Here is an 18,513-nt window from a genome sequence, read left to right as displayed (position 1 = left end):
TGTAGGCTATGTGCAGAGTTCAACACTAGAAAGCTGATTTCACATTAATCTGCTGGAAAGTTTTTCTGTGTCACCAAAAATCTAAGTGTAATGCATGTACTTACAAGCAGGATTTGTGATATCACAACTAGTTTAGAGGCCAATCCTGGTCCTCAATGCAACTTACACAAGTGTGATGTGAAAACTTGAATATGCTGACAATAGACTTTTAAGTGAAGTATAGGAGACATCTTGTGTCCAACTTTTAATTAACAATACTAGTGCAGTGCCTGTTCAAAACATGCCTGTTCAGAACAGGCCAGTTGCTTATTATTTCTCGAGAACCATATATATATGTATCAACCGACACATGTATCAATTAAAACAATAAGGCTTTAATAGATTAAATGGTTTTAATGCAGAGACTTCAGCAGTGAGACTAAACTGAAGTTGAATCATAGAAGCAATTTACGGCTTTCCATTGGTTGATTCTGCTGCCAATCAAACGTGTCTCTGCTCCTATTGGCTAGTTTTACTACTCCTGTGTATGCTCATTCTTCTCTCTTGGGCAGTTTAACTGAGCGGGGCACATGCCTTTGTCCTGCTCAGCGAGTCAGAGCCTAGAAGCCCCACTATGATGTGACAGTGTTTATATCAAACAGCACCTGCTGCACTCAGACACAGAGCTGAGCAGCTCGCTGTTCGCTTGTTTATTAAAAGCTTATTAAACGTTACACATGTCCATATTGCACCAAAAGAGTGGCTGTCTCAGTAAATCACCTGTTGAGTATTTGATGGTTGTTTATTTCTGCTTTAGAACATAACCACCGTGAAACAATCAGAAAATAACATTGTATTTCTGTTGTTCAAGGGCTTTCTCTCTCTCAGAGAAAGCTTTCCAGCCTGTGTCTCTGTCACTCGCCCTCTCTCTTTTCTTGTCTTTTTTTAAAATGAGTTGGGAAACCAACAACAACGCCTAACTTTTAACGTTATTAAACGGAGAGAGATGTCGTCCCCTTGACATTCTCATGACATATAGACACACAGACATACAGACAGAGATTCCTTCCTTTTGGTAGATAGACAAGAATGGATCAAGCAGCGGCTTCTTCACATTAAAAGGGGTGTAGGTGTAAGGAATGTGTATGGAACTGTATCTGGACCAGTGGTTCTCAAACTGTGAGACGGGCTCCCCCTGTGGGTGCTAGAGGTATTGCAGGGGGAGCAGGCATGAAAATAAAAGATGTAGAATGGAAGTAAAGTTTAAAGCTGCACTAATCACTATTTTTATATGAACAATAGCTAAATGACAGTGTAATGTTGGCTCAGAGTTACAGACCCACCGAGAGTTATTACCTAACTCTGCAGTTCTGCATTAGCTCTACAGGGATTTAACATTTTTAGCTCATTGTTTTGGTTTTTGAGCCCGGAACTCCGCTCTCATTAACCCCATTACCAGCAGCAGGAAGCTGGTTTTAGTGGAAAAACTTCACTTTACTTCGCTCTTGGAAGCTGCTCCTTAGGAGATTTCCGCTGGCTCTGGAAGCTACGTTGACAAGCCATGAAACATGTAATTACTAATAACCAGTGCTTACGACTGTGAGAAGTTTGCACGTGTTGCTATTTCTACATACGTTAACCATCCATGTTTAGCTCATATACCTCATATCATGACAATATAAAAATAGCAGAAAATCACAAAAATTAATGCTGATGCTGCTCAGTGTTTGATTGTATTTATTTATTGGGACATTGTACAGTTTTTAACATAAAAGATGCACTGCACCGGAGTTAGCTCAAAGCTAATTTACAACAACTTACAACAGCACAACAACAAACAGTACGAAGCAAAAAAAACAAACAGACAGAACACACCATACAAAATACAAAGCTACACACAACAGCACATCACATACACCCACAATGTCAATAAGAAATTAAATCTGCAAGCCGCGATGAATGGGCCCTCGCGCCTCCACGCACATCGGGCCACGGAGCAATCGAAGGGCTTCTGTCACGGGCATGTAGATGTTGTCAGACCCAGGCTGTTTTCAGACAGTGCAAGAAGGAGATAAACATCACTTCCTTTGTCCACTATTTTGCCTGCTGCTGAGGCTGCTTCGCTGAAATTTCGTAGGGGGCGCTATTCAGCCAGTTTGCATCACTGATGGAATATTGTCATGTAGACGTGTTCAGGCCGGGAGGAGTTTGGTGCAGACTGGAGCATTTACAATAAAGTTATAGCAAAAAACCAAACAGAGTGGTACCGCCTGTCAGCCAAGGGATTTCCTATTTGTGCAGCTGAACACAGCAGCTCCTCGACGGACTGTTTCACCCTGATGGTACCGGTGTTTCTTCCACAGGTTTCACTTCACTCAGCTGGCCGACAGACCTGCTGCATCTTCCCACTTTAACCTGAATAACAAACTGGGGCTCGGTAGTCTGGCTGGATCCAAACAGAGAGCCGGGGCTAGCTGAGAGGCTAGCGGAGGCTAACTGGTTGTGCTTCTGTTCGGTCATGCTGCAGCTAACGCTCTGCTAGCCTTACAAGCGTCGCCACTTCCTGTATCCATTGTTTCAACTTTAAATCCCTCTAGTGATTCATATAGTCTTATGGTTGTAATTTGTAGTTGCACAGTGTGCGAATAAATTATTTCTCCACACATATCTATTTTTAGGGGCAAATGCGGGTGAAATACTCGCACTGTAGAGCCCAGTGACAGTACACATTTCAATAAAACTTTGACCAGATCATGTGGGTTGAAAGTGTTTACTTTTCTAAAAATAGACGATGAAAAATAGGAAATTAATTTGTTTTACACACAAACTCATCAAGACTTTTCAATGTACTAATTGAAATTCAAGTGACCGTGCTCAAAACTTGCACAACTTTGATGACACAGGTGTCAACCTTATATGACAAACATCATCTGATTCACATGAAATTTTCGAGTTGTGCTCTACAGTTGATAAACAGCGACATGATGTTGACTTAATGGGTGTTTTAAATTGGTTTACATGGAGAATGGGGTTACATGTCTTCTACTTCTAAAGGGGGTGTGACAGACCTAAATTTATGTAGGCAATTTTCAGTTGTTTTACCAAGCATAGTAGTTCAACATCCACCTACTTCATAAAGTGCATATAGTGAAATTGAATACACATCTAAGAATTTAATTGATTGCTCAACAATTCTAACTTGCCTGCCTCCCCAGGTATTTGTAATAACAGATAATTACCTCTTTTCTTCTGTTTTTTAAAAAGGGGCTTCATTTTGGTCTCCATTACAGTGGTTGAGCAGATCACCATTAAGTGAGAGACCTGCCAGACCTGATTCACTGATGTGTGAAGACTTTCCTCATGAATGTCCCAATATCACCTTTTGAGAAAGTAAAAATATAATATCAAATGTCCCCTCTTTGGTTCAACTTTCTGCTTCCTGCCATCTCCAACTTCTCACCAGAAATGTTGCATTGGTTTTCTTTTCTGTTCTTCTTTGCTCTCTTTTCTTCCAAACAAAGAATAGCTGATTGTAGAAGCCTTGACACTACCATCTACATTCGTCTTTGCAATGTCTGCTTGTCCACAAGATGCGAGACAGCAAGGCTTGACCTCCAATAAATTGCTACCCTCCTTCCATATCAGATATCTCTAAATACTCTAGCCAAGCAACACTCCTCCTCTGATGGACTCAGGGCTGGGCAGGATCTGCTGATCACCTCTTTAACCAACAACTGCCTAGTTAATTGAATTTAGCTCCACACATCCATCATTGCAGTGCTGTGGATATTCAGGTGTTGTCGTAGAAAAACAAGCATTCAGAGGAGGACTCAATAGAGGTGTAAAAACAAGCTGATGGAGCTGGAAGACAGGAGGAATAAGCAAGGTAAAGTGAATGAGATGGATGACCTGAGCTGCAGAAGCCCCAAGGATGATGCCACGATGTGATTGGTATACATGTCGTGTGACAGCTTTGATCAAGATGCTCTCCGGCTAATCTACTGCCTCTCTGTCTCTCTGTCTCTCACTTTATGGCTCTTACATACAAATAAACCAGGTAGATGGAGGGATAGTGGAAAACACAGAGGACAGAGGGAGAGGAAACATTCAACAACAGGATATGATGTTTGTTCATAAGCTCACTTATGGGCAGCCACCAACACAATTCCAGCAGCTCCGCAGCTCACATGCAATACCCATTACATTCTATAGTGCAAAATGTAAAAAATAATTAAAAAGAAAAAAATAAAGAGTGTAACGTTATAGGCACACTAGCGTAGCCGTGCTTTGTGCTACATGCTAATGTTGGCATGCTATCATACTCACAATGACAACATGAACATGCTGATGTTTAGCAGGTAATGGTTACCATTTTTGCCATGTTAGCTTAGCATGTTAGCATTCTGACATTTGCTGATAAGCACAGGGCACAAAGGACAAAAGCTGAAATATTGAACAAATTGAAATTTGTTGAGATTTCCAATCTGGATCAAAGATTAGACAATAATCAAAAAAACATCTGGTCAGCGTTAATCTTTGTACTTGTGTGGCAATGCAGTTTTAAAACAGACTGAATTGAAGTCCGCATTGCATTATCTCATAACGATAATGTAACTTTGACAAAAAATAATATAATAATAATAATTACACAATAAGCAAGTTTCAAGTTTATTTGCATAGGCGGAAATTATGGGGGGGGGGGGGGGGGGGGTTTGTAACACCCCAATAACCAAAACCGGCCCATACAACCCTCCCAAATATCATATCATAATGATGAATGAAAAATATGAACTGTTATAAAATATGATAAAGTGGTTGGTTTTCTCAATTAAATGTAATTAGCAAGCAAAGAATACCATTTTTTTCAACCTCTCTCCACCCCTGTATTGTGAGACTTGGTTGCGCCCAACCTATCCTCCCGCCTCTTCTCAAGCAGCAGCAGAGAGCAATAGCAAGATGAGCGCAAAAGACCAACAACTTAAAATTATTGGTTGGTCAACAACAAAAAGAGAAAAATCTCTTCCCAACAGGAGGTACGCTACTGCTATGGCCCTACCACTCATGAGTCAAATAATTGAATGAAAGTCTTATTTTCAGCTGTGTCATTGTGTTAGCTGAACTGTAAGCTAGCTAGGCTAACGTTAGCCATTATATAATCAGACTACTTTTACTTGAATTACTAACTAGTTGCTATTATTTTGCTGATATGAGGTATAACTTTTATTTCTAAGTTGTATCTTATATTTCATCAGATCCAAGAAAGTGAATGTAGCAGCAGGGCAGGAGGACGAAAGGAGGCACAGATGTCCAGGTAATCAGGTCAGAGAGTCAAAATGCTGTGGCAAGCAATACTATAATACTATAAGCTACTCTCAAAATATACTTGATTTTCAGTAAAAGGACTAAAACATACAAAACCCCAGGTGTGGTTCTTTAATACCTTTACAACATGGACCTTACTGTAATTAGTTGTAGTATTTTCCCAGGCAAATATTTAAAAGATAAGGCTTAAGTTTTTAACAAATTTTACTCAACCATGAGAAGAAGCATATCAGCTGTTATTTTCAGCTGCAAGATTAATCTATATTTTGCTAGCGAGTATTTACAACAACAGGATGGTGAATGTGAGAGAAAAATTAGAATTTAGTGGCTTATTGATGTGATTTTAAAAGTTTTTGGACAATGGTGGAGGTCTATGGCACAGAGGATATACAGGCTTTGGATACACACACACTTGTCAGTTTTGGTCTCTTCATGGTATTTGTTTACAAAAAGAAAAATTACAGAATATTACCAGCCTTCTCTTTTAACTATATATTTACAACCATTTACATTTCTGAAAGGTATATAGTATTATATTTATAATTATTTTGTCTGTTGGAGGAAACTTGGCCAAGTATGGTTTGAAAGATGTAGATTCTGCAAAATGTCTGTTGGGGGGATGCTTTTTGTGAAAAAATATATTACTTTAATACATATATGCATTGATTTCAGTGTTTGGTTCCCTGATTTGAATATTGGTCCCATGCTTTGATGTGTTTTGTTCTCTGATCGAACCTTCACCATCATGATGTTGATCATGTCACACATTTCTACATTCTGTAAGCTCTTAACTTGAGCAACATGTGCAGATTCTCACTCATTTGGTATCTGATTACTCAGCTATCCAAACTCTCTGAACCAATGTATTCGTTCACTGTGTTAAACAAACTTGTTGACTGAGTGTTACTGTTACTGATTGATTATTATCTGTCTCTCTGTGGAAAACTGACATCTCTTAAAAATGGACATCGACTTTGTTTTTAAACTAGTACAACAAATGAGACCATCCTCTTTCTCTGAAAAAGAGCCACACTGCTATCAAGCAGAAATAAGTCACTGTCAAATGCAAAGGTGCACTGTTCAATTTAATGTTACATTTGAGTATAATATGGTCTTTCTGTGAGCTGATTGTACACTGAATATGTCTTTCAGAAAATGATGCTGAGGCAGTTTATGCTGATGAAGCAGCAGGATTAAGTCAGACACATGAAGACCTGGCTGCTGACAGGAAGAAATTTTGTGGAGGAGTGAGTCAAATTGACTGTTATTTCACTCCTACACTGATAGGAAACTGACATTTTGTATTACAGGGAAGGATCGGGGGAGATAAAACATCTCCTTGTGGCTGAAGTGGTGAGTAACATATAGTGAATCTTCAAACTGTAGTGTGATATGTAAACCTGCATATAACACTAGTCTACTATCACCTTTATTATCTTACTGTTGAGACTTACTGAGTGTTGTTGAACATGACTCTGAAGTTCCTCCTGGAGGAACCAGAGAGTGAAGCCAAAACTGAAGCTGCCAGCACTGAGGTTGGAAGACTGCTGATTGACTCAGCAGTACCCTGTCTCTCTCAGTATGGACCTGTCTCTACACCTCTTCTGCTCGAGGTTTGCACTGTAGCGGGAAGGTACGTGGTCAGAGACATCGTTGAGAAATTTGACCATCACTCCAAGACTTTTCACCTGATGGATTATGATGAAAGCTCTTTCTCTGCCAGAGAGGGTGTTATCTCTGCCATCCAGGACATGGACTGTGAAGTGCAGACTGCTGCATCACCCTCAGCTCAGCACCTCAGAGGGGTTACAAGAGGGACTCATGGAGGAGAGGGAGGCTTCTCTGACACAGACAGACACACAGACATACAGATACATAGACATACAGACACACAAACATATAGACACAGACATACACACATACAGACACACAGACATATAGACAGATTCCTTCCTTTAGTAGATAGATCTGCGTAGATTCTGGATTATTTAATGGAGAGAGAGGAGTAGATGTAATTTGAAGAAATAGTATAGAAATAGTATTTTTATGTCATAAAACTAACTAGAGGGTAAATAATCTAATGAAGGTGGAATTACTAAAGCTCCAGTCTTACTGTGTATCAACTGTTTTGAGAATTAAAAATATCTTCTTGAATATGCACCACACAGTAAATGACATGATAGGTTCTGTTTTATAACCGAAATGAGTTTTAATATGTTACTTATTTCAGTTATCTGCTTGTATTTTTCTGACTTTTAAATCTAATTAACATGGTAATTTTTGCACACAGGAAATCTGGGCCAGGTAGAGTTTTCCAGATTATAAAAACTGTGCACAAATACACAGAGTAGGAGGAATGGGGTGTTAATGAGTGCCTCCTAGCAGGTTAATCTGTCTATGAGTGAAGTGTGTTAGTGTGATTATAGTGAAGTGTATTTTTTGTGCATTTAGGTATGTCAAGTACAGTTTTAATTCTATTATTCATCTATGATGTGGTTATAAATATAATATCAAACAAGCTTGTATTTTAGTATATAATATGATGCACTTGTAAAATGATTTGAAAAAATTATAGTATATGCAGTAATGTTAAACACAGAAAGTTCTTCTTGATGACAAAATAAACAATCATTGTAGGTGCACCAGGAAAAAAAAGGAGAAAAGGAGAAGGAGAGGAATAAATGGGCCTGATTCTTAAACCATTTTGACAACTTTGCATATTCGTTAATGACCTATTTTCCTTATAACCCTCGGGGAAGGCCCATTAGATTATTTGGGACACAAATAAATGGAAATACCAAATGTTAATTTGCCTGACGTCACTGAAGCAGTGTAATACAAAACCAAAGCCTCGTGCTTATGTTTCAGGTTACGTTGATGTGTATAACACAGTGAGCTTGGGAACTCTGTACTGTAGGAGCTCATTTACACCACATGTTTAACAACATGTTTAATTTAAACTGGTTAAAAAGATGTTTGAACAATCCTACCAGTTTATCTGGAACATTCCATCTCACATTTTCAACAAAATTGATGATTTAAGCTTTCTGTTATCTTGCACGTTTTTTTGTAAACTACCTGTTAAACTGTCAAAGTTTCATCAATAAGCTCTGTTAGCTTGAAAGATCTGCCATGTTCACAGTTTTTCTCCACATAAAGCCTTACTCTGGAACAATGCAGATATCACAGTTCAAAATAAGTCAATATTTCCTCCCAGTTGGCATGAAAAAGGTATTGATAACATTGTTTTGTTATCTGATGATTCAGATTCTTTACTTACATATGAACAATGCCTCCACTAATTTGAATTTCCCATTCATTTAATTCAGTTCAGTTTAATTCAGTCATTAAAGCTGTTCCTTGTGCTCCAATGCATCTTGCCAAATCCCATCTTAGCTCTGGGGAAACATTAACTGTACACACTAAACCGCTCTTAGGAGGTGTTCAACTAACTGATAGGAAGTGTAGCAGTAATTTTACACATGAAATTCTTCACAACCAAAATAAAATTGTTCCAGAAGGTAAATTCTATTGGGCTTTGATCACTGATAACATAAATTGGAGGAAAAATGGCTTTTACTTTATAATAAGGTAAAAGAAAGGCATTTTGAAATTCTACATTGTATCTATCCTGTTAATTCCTTTATTGCAAAATATGCGGACATTGCAAATCTTTGTGCTTTTTGTATTGCTCATCTTTTCTTTCACTGTGATGTCATACAGACTTTTTGGCAAGAACTTGCTACCCTTGTTTTCAGCTTCATTGATGAGCCATGGCTAAATTTTATATCCATGAATGCAAATTTTCTAAATCCCCACCTCGTTTGCTGCCTTTCCTTGCAGAAATTCCTGCTTTGTTTAAGCCATATGAGGAACCACAAAAGTGCCATCCTACTGTCTCGACACTCAGAACTTATTTAAACATGTAATCTTTATTTTTTTTTTATTTATTTAGTTATTTATTGTGTTCAGTTCTCTTTTTCTTTTGTGATTTTTTATGTCCCCTAATGGATTTGTTTGACTGTTTTATGTGATAGTTTTCCTTTATTTGTGTATTATTTGTGTGTGTTCTGTCTTTCAATATTTGGCTAATAAAGTTGTGAAAGAAAAAAAAACCTCATTTACATTAACTCTTAGCCTCTGGACAAAAGTTTTGTTGACATTTCTAGAAAGACACATGAGGTTGTTTAAGGTCTTAACAGGTGGTGAGTCACACTGAGTTGGATGCTAGCAGCCTACCAACTGAACATAAGAAGAATGGATTTTATTGCTGGATCTGCAGGAGGTTATGATTACATTTTTTTTTAAAAAGTTCAGCTAATGTCAGTGGCAGGTGCATTTCATTTACTTTTTTATTTATTTTCACAGCAATTCTTATGGTATATTAGTGTTGTTGACTAAATGTCTGCTTTTGGAGCCACGTTTGTGTTTGTCATGTGATGTGATGCTTGTGTTTTCAGGGGCATTTGGTGTGATAGTTGGGTACCCTTTTGACACTGTAAAGGTACACACACACACACACATACACACACACTGTCATTACATGTGCTTGAGTAGATGTAAATTGGACATTCAGCTCAGCAACGCTCTCTTTTTTGTCAACACGTCACAGGTGAACATTCAATCCCACAACATGTACAGAAGAATATGGCATTGCATCCATTCAACATACAAGACTGAGGGGGTGAGTGTCTCAAACTGTCACATAAGGTCAGTGACGCCTGATTTCCTCACATCTGAAGCATAGTTCATCTACAGCTGCCTCCCTGTGGAACAATATAATATTACTGTTCTTGAGCCTGCTTTCTTTAAACCTTTAAACCTTTCTGTGCTGTAGGTGTGTGGTTTCTACAAGGGAATGACAATGCCTGTCATAGCTGTATCCCTCAGTTTTTCTGTGGTGTTTGGGACCTACAGGAACGTCCTTCAGCGCCTGTGTAAACTACGGCATGGGAGTCCTGATACCCGGCCCGCCAAGTGTGACATCTTTCTCTCAGGCCTGACTGGAGGAGTTGCACAGGTATTTAATCATTGAACTTTGCCTTTATACTATAACGAGAACAATTCAAATGTTTTTGGGAATTCCACTTACACAAAGGGTATTTTGCATACTTGTATTTGCTGTTGAATTGTCTGTATTTGTCTTGTAGTATGTCTCATGTTAAACAAACACATTAGTCTTTTACATGTCTCTCCTTCGCTTTAGTTGTTTGGTGTGTTCTTGATGAGCAAGTTGGAAATTAGCCTCCAGTCATTCAAAGGTGCAATTAGTGTCCAGTGTCAGTTATTCTTGTTTGTTTTTGTTTTTATCCTCAAATAATGTAGGACACCCTCTTGAAATGCATTGTTTTGCCAATGTGCAGATGTTCCAAGTTTTATAATTGTCAAGTACTTTCATACCGTTATTTCTTTTTCTCAGGTTTTACTGATGTCCCCAGCTGACATGGTGAAGGTGCGTCTGCAGTGTCAGAGAGTTGCCAATTCATCATTCTCAGCCAAAGCCCTCAAACCAAAGTATCACGGCCCTGTGCACTGTCTGCGTACTATTGCATATGAAGAAGGAGTACTGGGCCTCTACAAAGGAGCCCAGGCATTGGCTCTAAGAGATGGACCGTTCTTTGCCACATTCCTTACTACTTATAACATCATCTGTGAACTGCTGTCGACCCCGGGACAGACCCAGCCAGGTAAATCCAAACTCTGCTTACCAGTAAATTATAGGAGAACATCCATCTGAAAACACGTATATGCAAAATGGAAACCAATAGTCATGTTTTCAGTTTTTATGATTTGAAACTCATACAAATGTCTCCCCTTCATACAGAGTGGAAAGTGGTGCTTCTAGCAGGGGGCTTGTCAGGGATGTGTGGCTGGTGTATTTCCACGCCCATGGACCTGATCAAAACTCGTCTTCAGATGGACTGGATTGGTGAGCGAAGGTACCAAGGCTTTTTCCACTGCATTACAGACAGTGTACGCTCAGAGGGGCCCGGTGTCTTCTTTAAGGGCCTGAGTCTCAACTGCATGCGAGCCATCCCTGTCAACATGGCGGTCTTCTCCGTGTATGAAATAACGATGCACCTGCTGAAACACTCAGCTTAACTCTACCTGCAGCTTGGATCACGCCACAATCAGAGAATGCATCATGGGACTTTCAAGGCTGTGCTAAATATTTTTTATTTTAATATTTGTGTGGAGTTGTATAAAGCTGATGCTGACATGTCTGAATGCTGTAGTGGTTTTCAGATACCTGCTTTCAAGTGATTTTAGACTTAAGCAAGAAATCATTTCTTAGCAGCTCAATTTTTAGGGAATTGTCCTTCCAGTAAAACATCACATTCTTCTAACCACATTATATCAATACTAAACAATCTGAAATAGACCAGGTTTATTGCATATTCTGGTTTTAATACATGATGTAAATATATATAATGTAAAACACGCTGAAGTGTAACATTGCAATGGATAAATTCTGTTTGTGATAATCTATTATAATTAATTAATTTTAGTTTTTTCGCAGAGAACAACTGGGCTAGATGTAATATATTTTAAATAGCTTGTTAATCACTGTTAATGTTTATTCTGTGAGGAAGTTAATATCATACTCCCTTTACTGAGAATCCATCCAATACAGACAGCAGATAAAAATATGCTCTTTTCATGGGGCCATCTGTACCCAGTATTATTTCTTTAAAATCTACCTCTTTAAAAACAGCTTTATCTTTATTATTGCCTTTGAGTTGTATTTGCAACATCTCGCACCCATCTCCATGTTACTGACATTAACGCTATCCTGCTCTCTCAGACACGGGGCTGCATTATTATCATTTAAGGACCAATCATATCGTTTTAGCTTAAATTACAGGTGCATTCTTATATATATTGTAAGAACTGTACCATTTACAACATCTGAAGACAATGATGTGTGAGTGACAGCTGGTCCCAATACTGCACAGTGAATTCTGGAATTCTGATCAAAAATTGTGCCTTTAAATCCTCTAGACACCCACAGTCCACCTACACAGGTGCTTTCACTTACTGTGCCTGATTAGCACTGGACTCTCCCCTACTCTATAGTCATGTTTAATATGTTGGGGCAGGACAATTTATGCTTTTATTATTCTTATTGATTCAAGGAGTTGGTGACATCATGTAATTCCCAACACAGCTCCACCCAACGTCCACCTGACCAAAGATCTAATCAGAGTAATTGAAAACGCCTGTGTCAGTGTGCAGAGCCTTTAATGGAACATAATATGATGAAATATTTAATGTAAATAAACATGTAAAAATTCCTCAATGGTCAAATAATTCACAACAGACATTTTGACTTGTTATAGAAGGAAAAGCACAAGCTATGTTCTATTCATGTCCCAATAAGCCCTGACAGTGTATAAACCAGGACCTTGAAACTGAAGCAGCTAAATGGAATTCAGCCATATTTAATACAATTATTTACAGCTGTGCTTTTGCTCCTGTGGCATGGCAAAATGTCTGTGGCACAGTTATTATATCACTAAATATCAATCTTGATATGTCAGATATTATGGAAAAAATTGGTACTTTTGCTGTGTGACCATAGAAACATTAAAAAAGATGTACACACATTAATGTGACACTTACTTTAATTAAAATGTATTCTATTAATAGAATAAAATAAAATGATTGAATTTTCAAATAAAACGTGCTTTTAAAAATGTTTTCTTTTTGCAGTTTACTTTTTAGTCTGGGAATAAGTTGAATGAAATGTCTTCTTCCCTTAGAGAAAGAGTTACCTTAGTTCAGATCATTTTTGCTGATAGCAATTACATTTGCTTTAGTTCCCTTGAGTCAGACACTGACAGCCTACTACCTGATGTGATCAAATTCTTAAAAAGAGATGAACGTCTCATTATTTCTCATATATCACAGCTGCTTTTGATTCAGTTATTGTTCAGAAGGCTTTTTTCCCCAAGTAAAACTAAGTTTTACTTCTTAACCAACATTTTGCAAAGATGTCTAGTTGTGTTGTTGTTGAGCAGATTTTTCACTTTAATTGTCAGTGCTGCAAACACAAACACTTGATGAAGAGAAACGTGCACATTTAGTGCGGCATGAAGCTAACAAATAGCATGACAATTAGCATGAGGGCTTGTGCAATGCAATGCCATGCTTAATTTGACACAGAGCCACAAATCATCAATACAGTAATTTACATAAACATTTTTCTCCAGTCCTGATGCCACTGTCTTCCCATGACAAATTCAAATGACAATGATTTTAAATGGAAAAAAAGCTGGATTGATTATTTTTTCTTGTTTTGAGTTTAACAGCACGATGAACCTAGACATCTCAGACGCTCGAGCAGGCTAGAAGTTAAAATTTAAAGGTCTGGGTGTCATGAACTGCTTGACTGTCTCTTCTGTGACTTGTTTGCGTCGCTCTTGATGTGCGGCAATCATCGGCTGCAGGGTCTCGATCAAAATCTTCTTTAGTTCCCCTGTTAGAAGAGCTCCACTCGCGTAGTCCTACCGAGAGAGTAGATTGGAGGAGTGGGAGTGGACGGGAGGAGTGTGCAGAAAGGAAATTGTAGAGGAGGTTGATGGTGCAGAGAAGAATGATAACAAGAAAGGAAAGCAGAATGTCATAGAGAGAATGAGGAAAACAAAACAGACGGAAGGGTGTGGTTAGCAAAAGCTTAAAAGTTTGGAAGATATAATTTGCTTTCTGTGTTGTCTGAACCACTTACCTGTCTGATCTTCTCCAGCTGTTCATCGTCCTCCAGGAAGAAGGTCAAGTACATGAAGGAGACGTCTACATCTGGGTTACCACCATACTTTCTGTGCTCTTCCACTGTGTCTTTTCCTCCCGAAAATGCATGTTTGTTTACCTGTGAGTAATTGTAGATCAGATCAGGTCAAGGACAATTGTAAATTAAATACAGTAAATTTGACTAGTAGCAACGGATGAGATCTTATTCCGTTTTTTGCCCCCTTTCATTCATTCATGCACAAATAACAAAGATTAACTTCAACTAATCCTGTCCTGGCAGCACCTTATTTTTTATCTGCTTGGGTGTATCGGTGAGAAAGATCGAGGAGTTGGCATCGCTAGCGCTCATCTTGGTCTGCGCCCCCTGCAGGGCGGGGAAGAAAGTGGAGTGCAGCAGGGCTGGCTTGGGATAGCCGATCCTTGGGGCTACATCACGGGTCATCCTGAAGTAGGGGTCCTGGATGAGTGAGGGGACAGACACAGACATTTGTAGGTAACGGTGCTAGTATGTGGTGTTGTTATGTATTACTGTGATGCTGTTCTGACCTGGTCTATGGCACAGGGGATGAGACACTGTATATCCTTTCTGCCTTTGAAGATCTGTGGGAAAGAGTTGCTGAAGGACGGGGCTGCCTGGATGGCTGGGAAGCTGATCTTTCCTGGATAGATAACAAATAAACTAATGAGAAACACAGTGCTGATAATCAGCCATTTGTTTATGTTTTACAAAGTTAGTCATCTATTAAAAAGTGAATTTATTGATTAGCAACAAAATAATTATTACTGTATTATTAGAAACTCTAAATTGGGAAGCATGGGGCAAAAGACTGGATAGACTTAATTTCAGGTTTGTTCCTCTTTCCAAAGTATTATGAGCAGAGCTCCACGATAGCTCAAACAAGACTACATCTCTTTTTTTAAACCATTGACTATTTTTCAGTTGTCTTACCAATGCAGTCACTATCTGTAAAGCCAAAGATGCCTTTGACCTGGTTGAACGTCACATGCTTCTGAATCTTTACCACATTCCTGTAGAACTCAGGGGATGCGCTGGGAGCAGAAGAAAAAAAAACATTGAGAAAAAACAAACAATTCTGACTAAAATAAGAAATTATAAGATGACTCAAATTAGGTGGATCTTTCCTTGTTATCTATGCCTCTTCCTAGGAAGCTTCTGCAGTAAAGTCTGCCAGATAGGAATATAAAGATATTTTTCTGTCATATTTTACCCCATGTAGTCGAGGTCAGAGAAAATGAAGGTCTTGTTGACATCAAAGCCACAAGCGATGATGTCCTTGGCGTTTTCCACAGCAAAGCGGTGGCATTCTTCTAGCGTTAGATCCTTCCACAGGTACTTCTCATCATCAGTCAGCTGGATAACCAGCGGGATGTCAAACACATCCTGCAGCCATCTGCAACAAGGAAGTAGGTTTCAGTTGTAACTTGGAACCAGTATAAAATCTTCAAACACATAGATCATAATATGGAATGGTTTCTTGCTGGGGACTGCCCATTGGTCCGAAGGCCCATTATTCTGAAACCCCAATAGTTTGAAAAATGTCCCATTGGACCAAAAGCCCATTAGTCTGATGGCCTGTTATCCTGAAAACAAACACCCATTACTCCGAAAATACACACTGGAGTTGTTGGACTGCCGGAACCTGTGTGGACGCACTGCCATTATTAATGTACTAAAAAGCAAGCATTTTGTAAATGGTATCTTTGCATGTCAAAATACAGAAAGATATTAAGGGCAATAAAACTCCAGGGAGCGCATGTATTTTCAGAGCAATGGGCCTTTAGAGCAGTGGGCTTTTGTTTTTGGGATAACGGGCCGTCGGACTAATTATTTCTATTGGGTTTTTGGAATAATGGGCTGTCACACCAATGGCATGACATCCTCTTGCTGATACAACACTTATTTTTTCTCTATTCTTTGACCAAAATGTAATTGGTTGTTGAATACGACATCGGGCAAACGTGCTTTTATCTTGACAGCTTTCTGAAAGAAGAACTCACTTGGTGAAGATGAAGGGGATGAGGTGGCCAACGTGCATGGCCTCTGAGGACGGACCTCTGCCAGTGTAAAGGTAGAAGGACTTGTGCTTCTCATACGCATCCAGAACTTGATGCATATCTCTGCCAAAAACAGCGATAAGAGGAAAGTGATTTATTGATGTGTCAATTCTCTTCGATGAACTCTCTCACCACCATCTGTTTTACGGAAATATGAATGATGGTCACTAGATTAAAAGTTCAGAGTGAATATTTTCCCCGTAAGTTTGAGAATTATTGAGTCACAACAGATGATGAAACACCCATTCACTACAGCTCAGAAACAAGGAACATGAAATTATGACAAAGTCAAACTGATTAAATATTTTCAGTTCCTAAAATACTGACCTGTGTGAGAAGAAGATTCCTCTGCGAAGAAAGCGGTGCGGTTTCTGTCCGCAGACTTTTTCTATTCTGTCCACCAGCTCCTTTTCAATTTTACTGCTGCCAAACCTCACTAAGGAAAGACACCAGAATGTGAATTATTCTGCTTAATTAACCTTAAATGACCCCGTGAAGCTTGTTTTAATCTTACCAATAAGTTTGTCGTAGTCTACTCCCTTTGCATTGGTGGTGGAAACGTTCCATGGGTCAACTGTGTCGTCATCATCAGCACCATCTGCTGCTGGCCCGTTGTTAGGGACAACAGAGTTTTCTGAGGGCGGACATCCTGCTTTGTAATCCTGACCTGTCGTCTGTTTGTAGTCCACTTTCAACTTTAGCAACAACTGGACAGCAGCGTCAATTTCAGCCTAAGGAATACAAACAGCATAATATTTAATTTAAAAGGGTCAGTACACACACACAAAAAACATTCTTTTCCTTTTACCCCAGTGGTGTCTAACCACACAGGTAGTTTCAGTTTTAGTTATCCAGGTTTTGAGATATCTGCCTCTAACTTTCCCCACCCTAATAATAAATAATAAATAACAATGCATTTAATTCGTACTGCACTTTTCATTTGCAATGAATCTCAAGTGCTTCAGTGTTCAAAACATATAACATAAAAAAATAACAAGCCTTCCTGAATAAAAAAGTTTTTAAGCCTGTTTTAAAGAGTCTGGGAGAGATGGAAGAGATGGTTAGGAAGGTTGTTCCACAAGCGTGGTGTAACAGAGCAGAGGGCTCGATCCCCCATGGTGCCGGAGCTTAGAACTGGGGATCTGGAGGAGCAAGCTGCTGGCAGATCTGAGGGTGTGGGTGGAGGTTTGTGGTGTGATGAGTTCCTGTAGGTAGGGAGGCGCATGTCCATTGATGATTTGTATGTGAGTAGCAGGACTTTGTTGTCAACCCTGAACGACACAGGGAGCCAGTGCAATGAAAACAGAAGTGGTGTTATGAGCTAATAACAGAGTATAATTTTGTTTATTGTGTTCATAGCATTAAAAAAAATCACTGTACCTTTAAAAATTCAACACAAACATGTCTTTACAGAAACGATGTTTGTGTTATTTGGGATAATCCACAGATGGAAGACAAAAATCTCGGTGAAATAGTTGATAGCATGTTCTTTTGATTATTTAGAGTAAAGGGACCCTTTATTTAAAGAGGTGTTGATGTTTATTTAATAAACAAATTTCAATGCTGTGAACATTACAAATGAAATTCAACGTATCCAAATTGTACCCACAGAAATCTCAGATATCTCAAAACCTGGGCAAATCAAATCAAAACTGCTTGAACGACAAGCTCATAGTAGCAGTAAGTGGAAAAAAGAGAAATTTACTATTAATCTTCTAGTATTTAGGCTAGTTGGTTTACAAGCACTTACCTTCTCAGCTTTAGCTGTTTTTAAGGACCTCACTGTGTTTCCCTGTTCTGTCAATCTCTCATAGAGCTCCATTGGACTCTGACAGTCTGTCATCTTCACACTGCTCCAAGACATTTGAAGAATTGATTAATTGATTTTATGGATTATCAGAATCAGACAAAAAAAATCAAAAATCCAAGGGATAACATTGTTAAAGTGAAATACTGTCTACCATGGGATCAGCAGTATTTTTTATTATATAGATTTATCTATTGTAGCGTTAGTGTATCTCTATCCAAAGCAGTTGAGAGGACTCCCATATGTGAACAAATAGAGCTAACTAGCTATTCTGTAGCTAAGCGTCTGGCATTATTTACTACCCAAATTTAATTTACAATGGCCTATTTCACAAATTATAAAACAGTCGAAATTACAATAAACTCGTAATACGCTGATGTTGAATAATTAGAGTGACAAGACAGCTTACCGGACGATATTCTCCTCAGAACTGACAGCTCACTCATTCAGCAACTTGCATCAGCCTGCTACTGCTGTGAGTGTGAGTTGGTGTTTGGGTCAAATTCTTCCCAGGTAAACTGTCTTGCTCCAACGTTCCGCTATGGATTCATCAGTGCAACAATGCCACTTGGAAGCTT

The 18,513-nt window shown here is 38.8% G+C and overlaps 2 protein-coding genes across 13 annotated transcripts; one reads left to right on the top strand and one right to left on the bottom strand.

The window, feature by feature from the left end:
- The first annotated feature begins 1,288 nt into the window (after positions 1-1,288).
- slc25a47b (solute carrier family 25 member 47b) lies at positions 1,289-12,850 on the top strand. Of its 12 annotated transcripts, none has more exons than XM_044374487.1 (10): positions 4,725-5,012; positions 5,232-5,290; positions 6,454-6,548; positions 6,612-6,654; positions 9,145-9,586; positions 9,762-9,805; positions 9,914-9,985; positions 10,139-10,321; positions 10,721-10,988; positions 11,126-12,850. In XM_044374487.1, exons 5-10 carry the CDS (start codon positions 9,526-9,528, stop codon positions 11,401-11,403), a joined length of 906 nt encoding a protein of 301 aa, XP_044230422.1. In that variant the 5' UTR covers positions 4,725-5,012; positions 5,232-5,290; positions 6,454-6,548; positions 6,612-6,654; positions 9,145-9,525; the 3' UTR covers positions 11,404-12,850. The 12 variants fall into 12 exon arrangements, 11 of the variants coding, with proteins under 11 accessions (XP_044230421.1, XP_044230422.1, XP_044230420.1 ...); XM_044374484.1 differs by having other exon boundaries at positions 4,837-5,012; positions 6,454-6,498; positions 6,783-9,586; XM_044374483.1 differs by having other exon boundaries at positions 4,837-5,012; positions 6,783-9,586.
- On the bottom strand, positions 11,830-18,441 carry LOC122998012 (tryptophan--tRNA ligase, cytoplasmic). The gene is made up of 11 exons (XM_044374479.1): positions 18,345-18,441; positions 17,879-17,978; positions 16,643-16,859; positions 16,456-16,564; positions 16,072-16,191; positions 15,282-15,464; positions 15,002-15,102; positions 14,599-14,711; positions 14,336-14,509; positions 14,030-14,170; positions 11,830-13,808 (listed from the first exon to the last, which is right to left on the bottom strand). Exons 2-11 carry the CDS (start codon positions 17,969-17,971, stop codon positions 13,650-13,652), a joined length of 1,410 nt encoding a protein of 469 aa, XP_044230414.1. The 5' UTR covers positions 17,972-17,978; positions 18,345-18,441; the 3' UTR covers positions 11,830-13,649.
- Positions 18,442-18,513: the final 72 nt, after the last annotated feature.

This window comes from Thunnus albacares, chromosome 15 (assembly GCF_914725855.1).
Source record: "Thunnus albacares chromosome 15, fThuAlb1.1, whole genome shotgun sequence".
NCBI lineage: Eukaryota > Metazoa > Chordata > Actinopteri > Scombriformes > Scombridae > Thunnus > Thunnus albacares.
The sequence above is the reverse complement of the archived record's forward strand: the minus strand, read 5'-3'. Positions and strand labels throughout refer to the sequence as shown.

Bases quoted from the DNA above. Each gene is read 5' to 3' on its own strand.
- slc25a47b (XM_044374486.1), top strand. From the start codon at position 9,526: ATGCTAGCAGCCTACCAACTGAACATAAGAAGAATGGATTTTATTGCT. The intron at 9,587-9,761 runs GTTATGATTACA...TTGTGTTTTCAG, and splicing joins TATTGCTGGATCTGCAGGAG to GGGCATTTGGTGTGATAGTT. The intron at 9,806-9,913 runs GTACACACACAC...AACACGTCACAG, and splicing joins ACCCTTTTGACACTGTAAAG to GTGAACATTCAATCCCACAA.
- LOC122998012 (XM_044374479.1), bottom strand. From the start codon at position 17,971: ATGACAGACTGTCAGAGTCCAATGGAGCTCTATGAGAGATTGACAGAA. The intron at 16,192-16,455 runs GTCAGTATTTTA...TGTTTTTGGCAG, and splicing joins GGAATCTTCTTCTCACACAG to AGATATGCATCAAGTTCTGG. The intron at 14,510-14,598 runs GTCAGAACAGCA...TCACTCATCCAG, and splicing joins TCCCCTGTGCCATAGACCAG to GACCCCTACTTCAGGATGAC.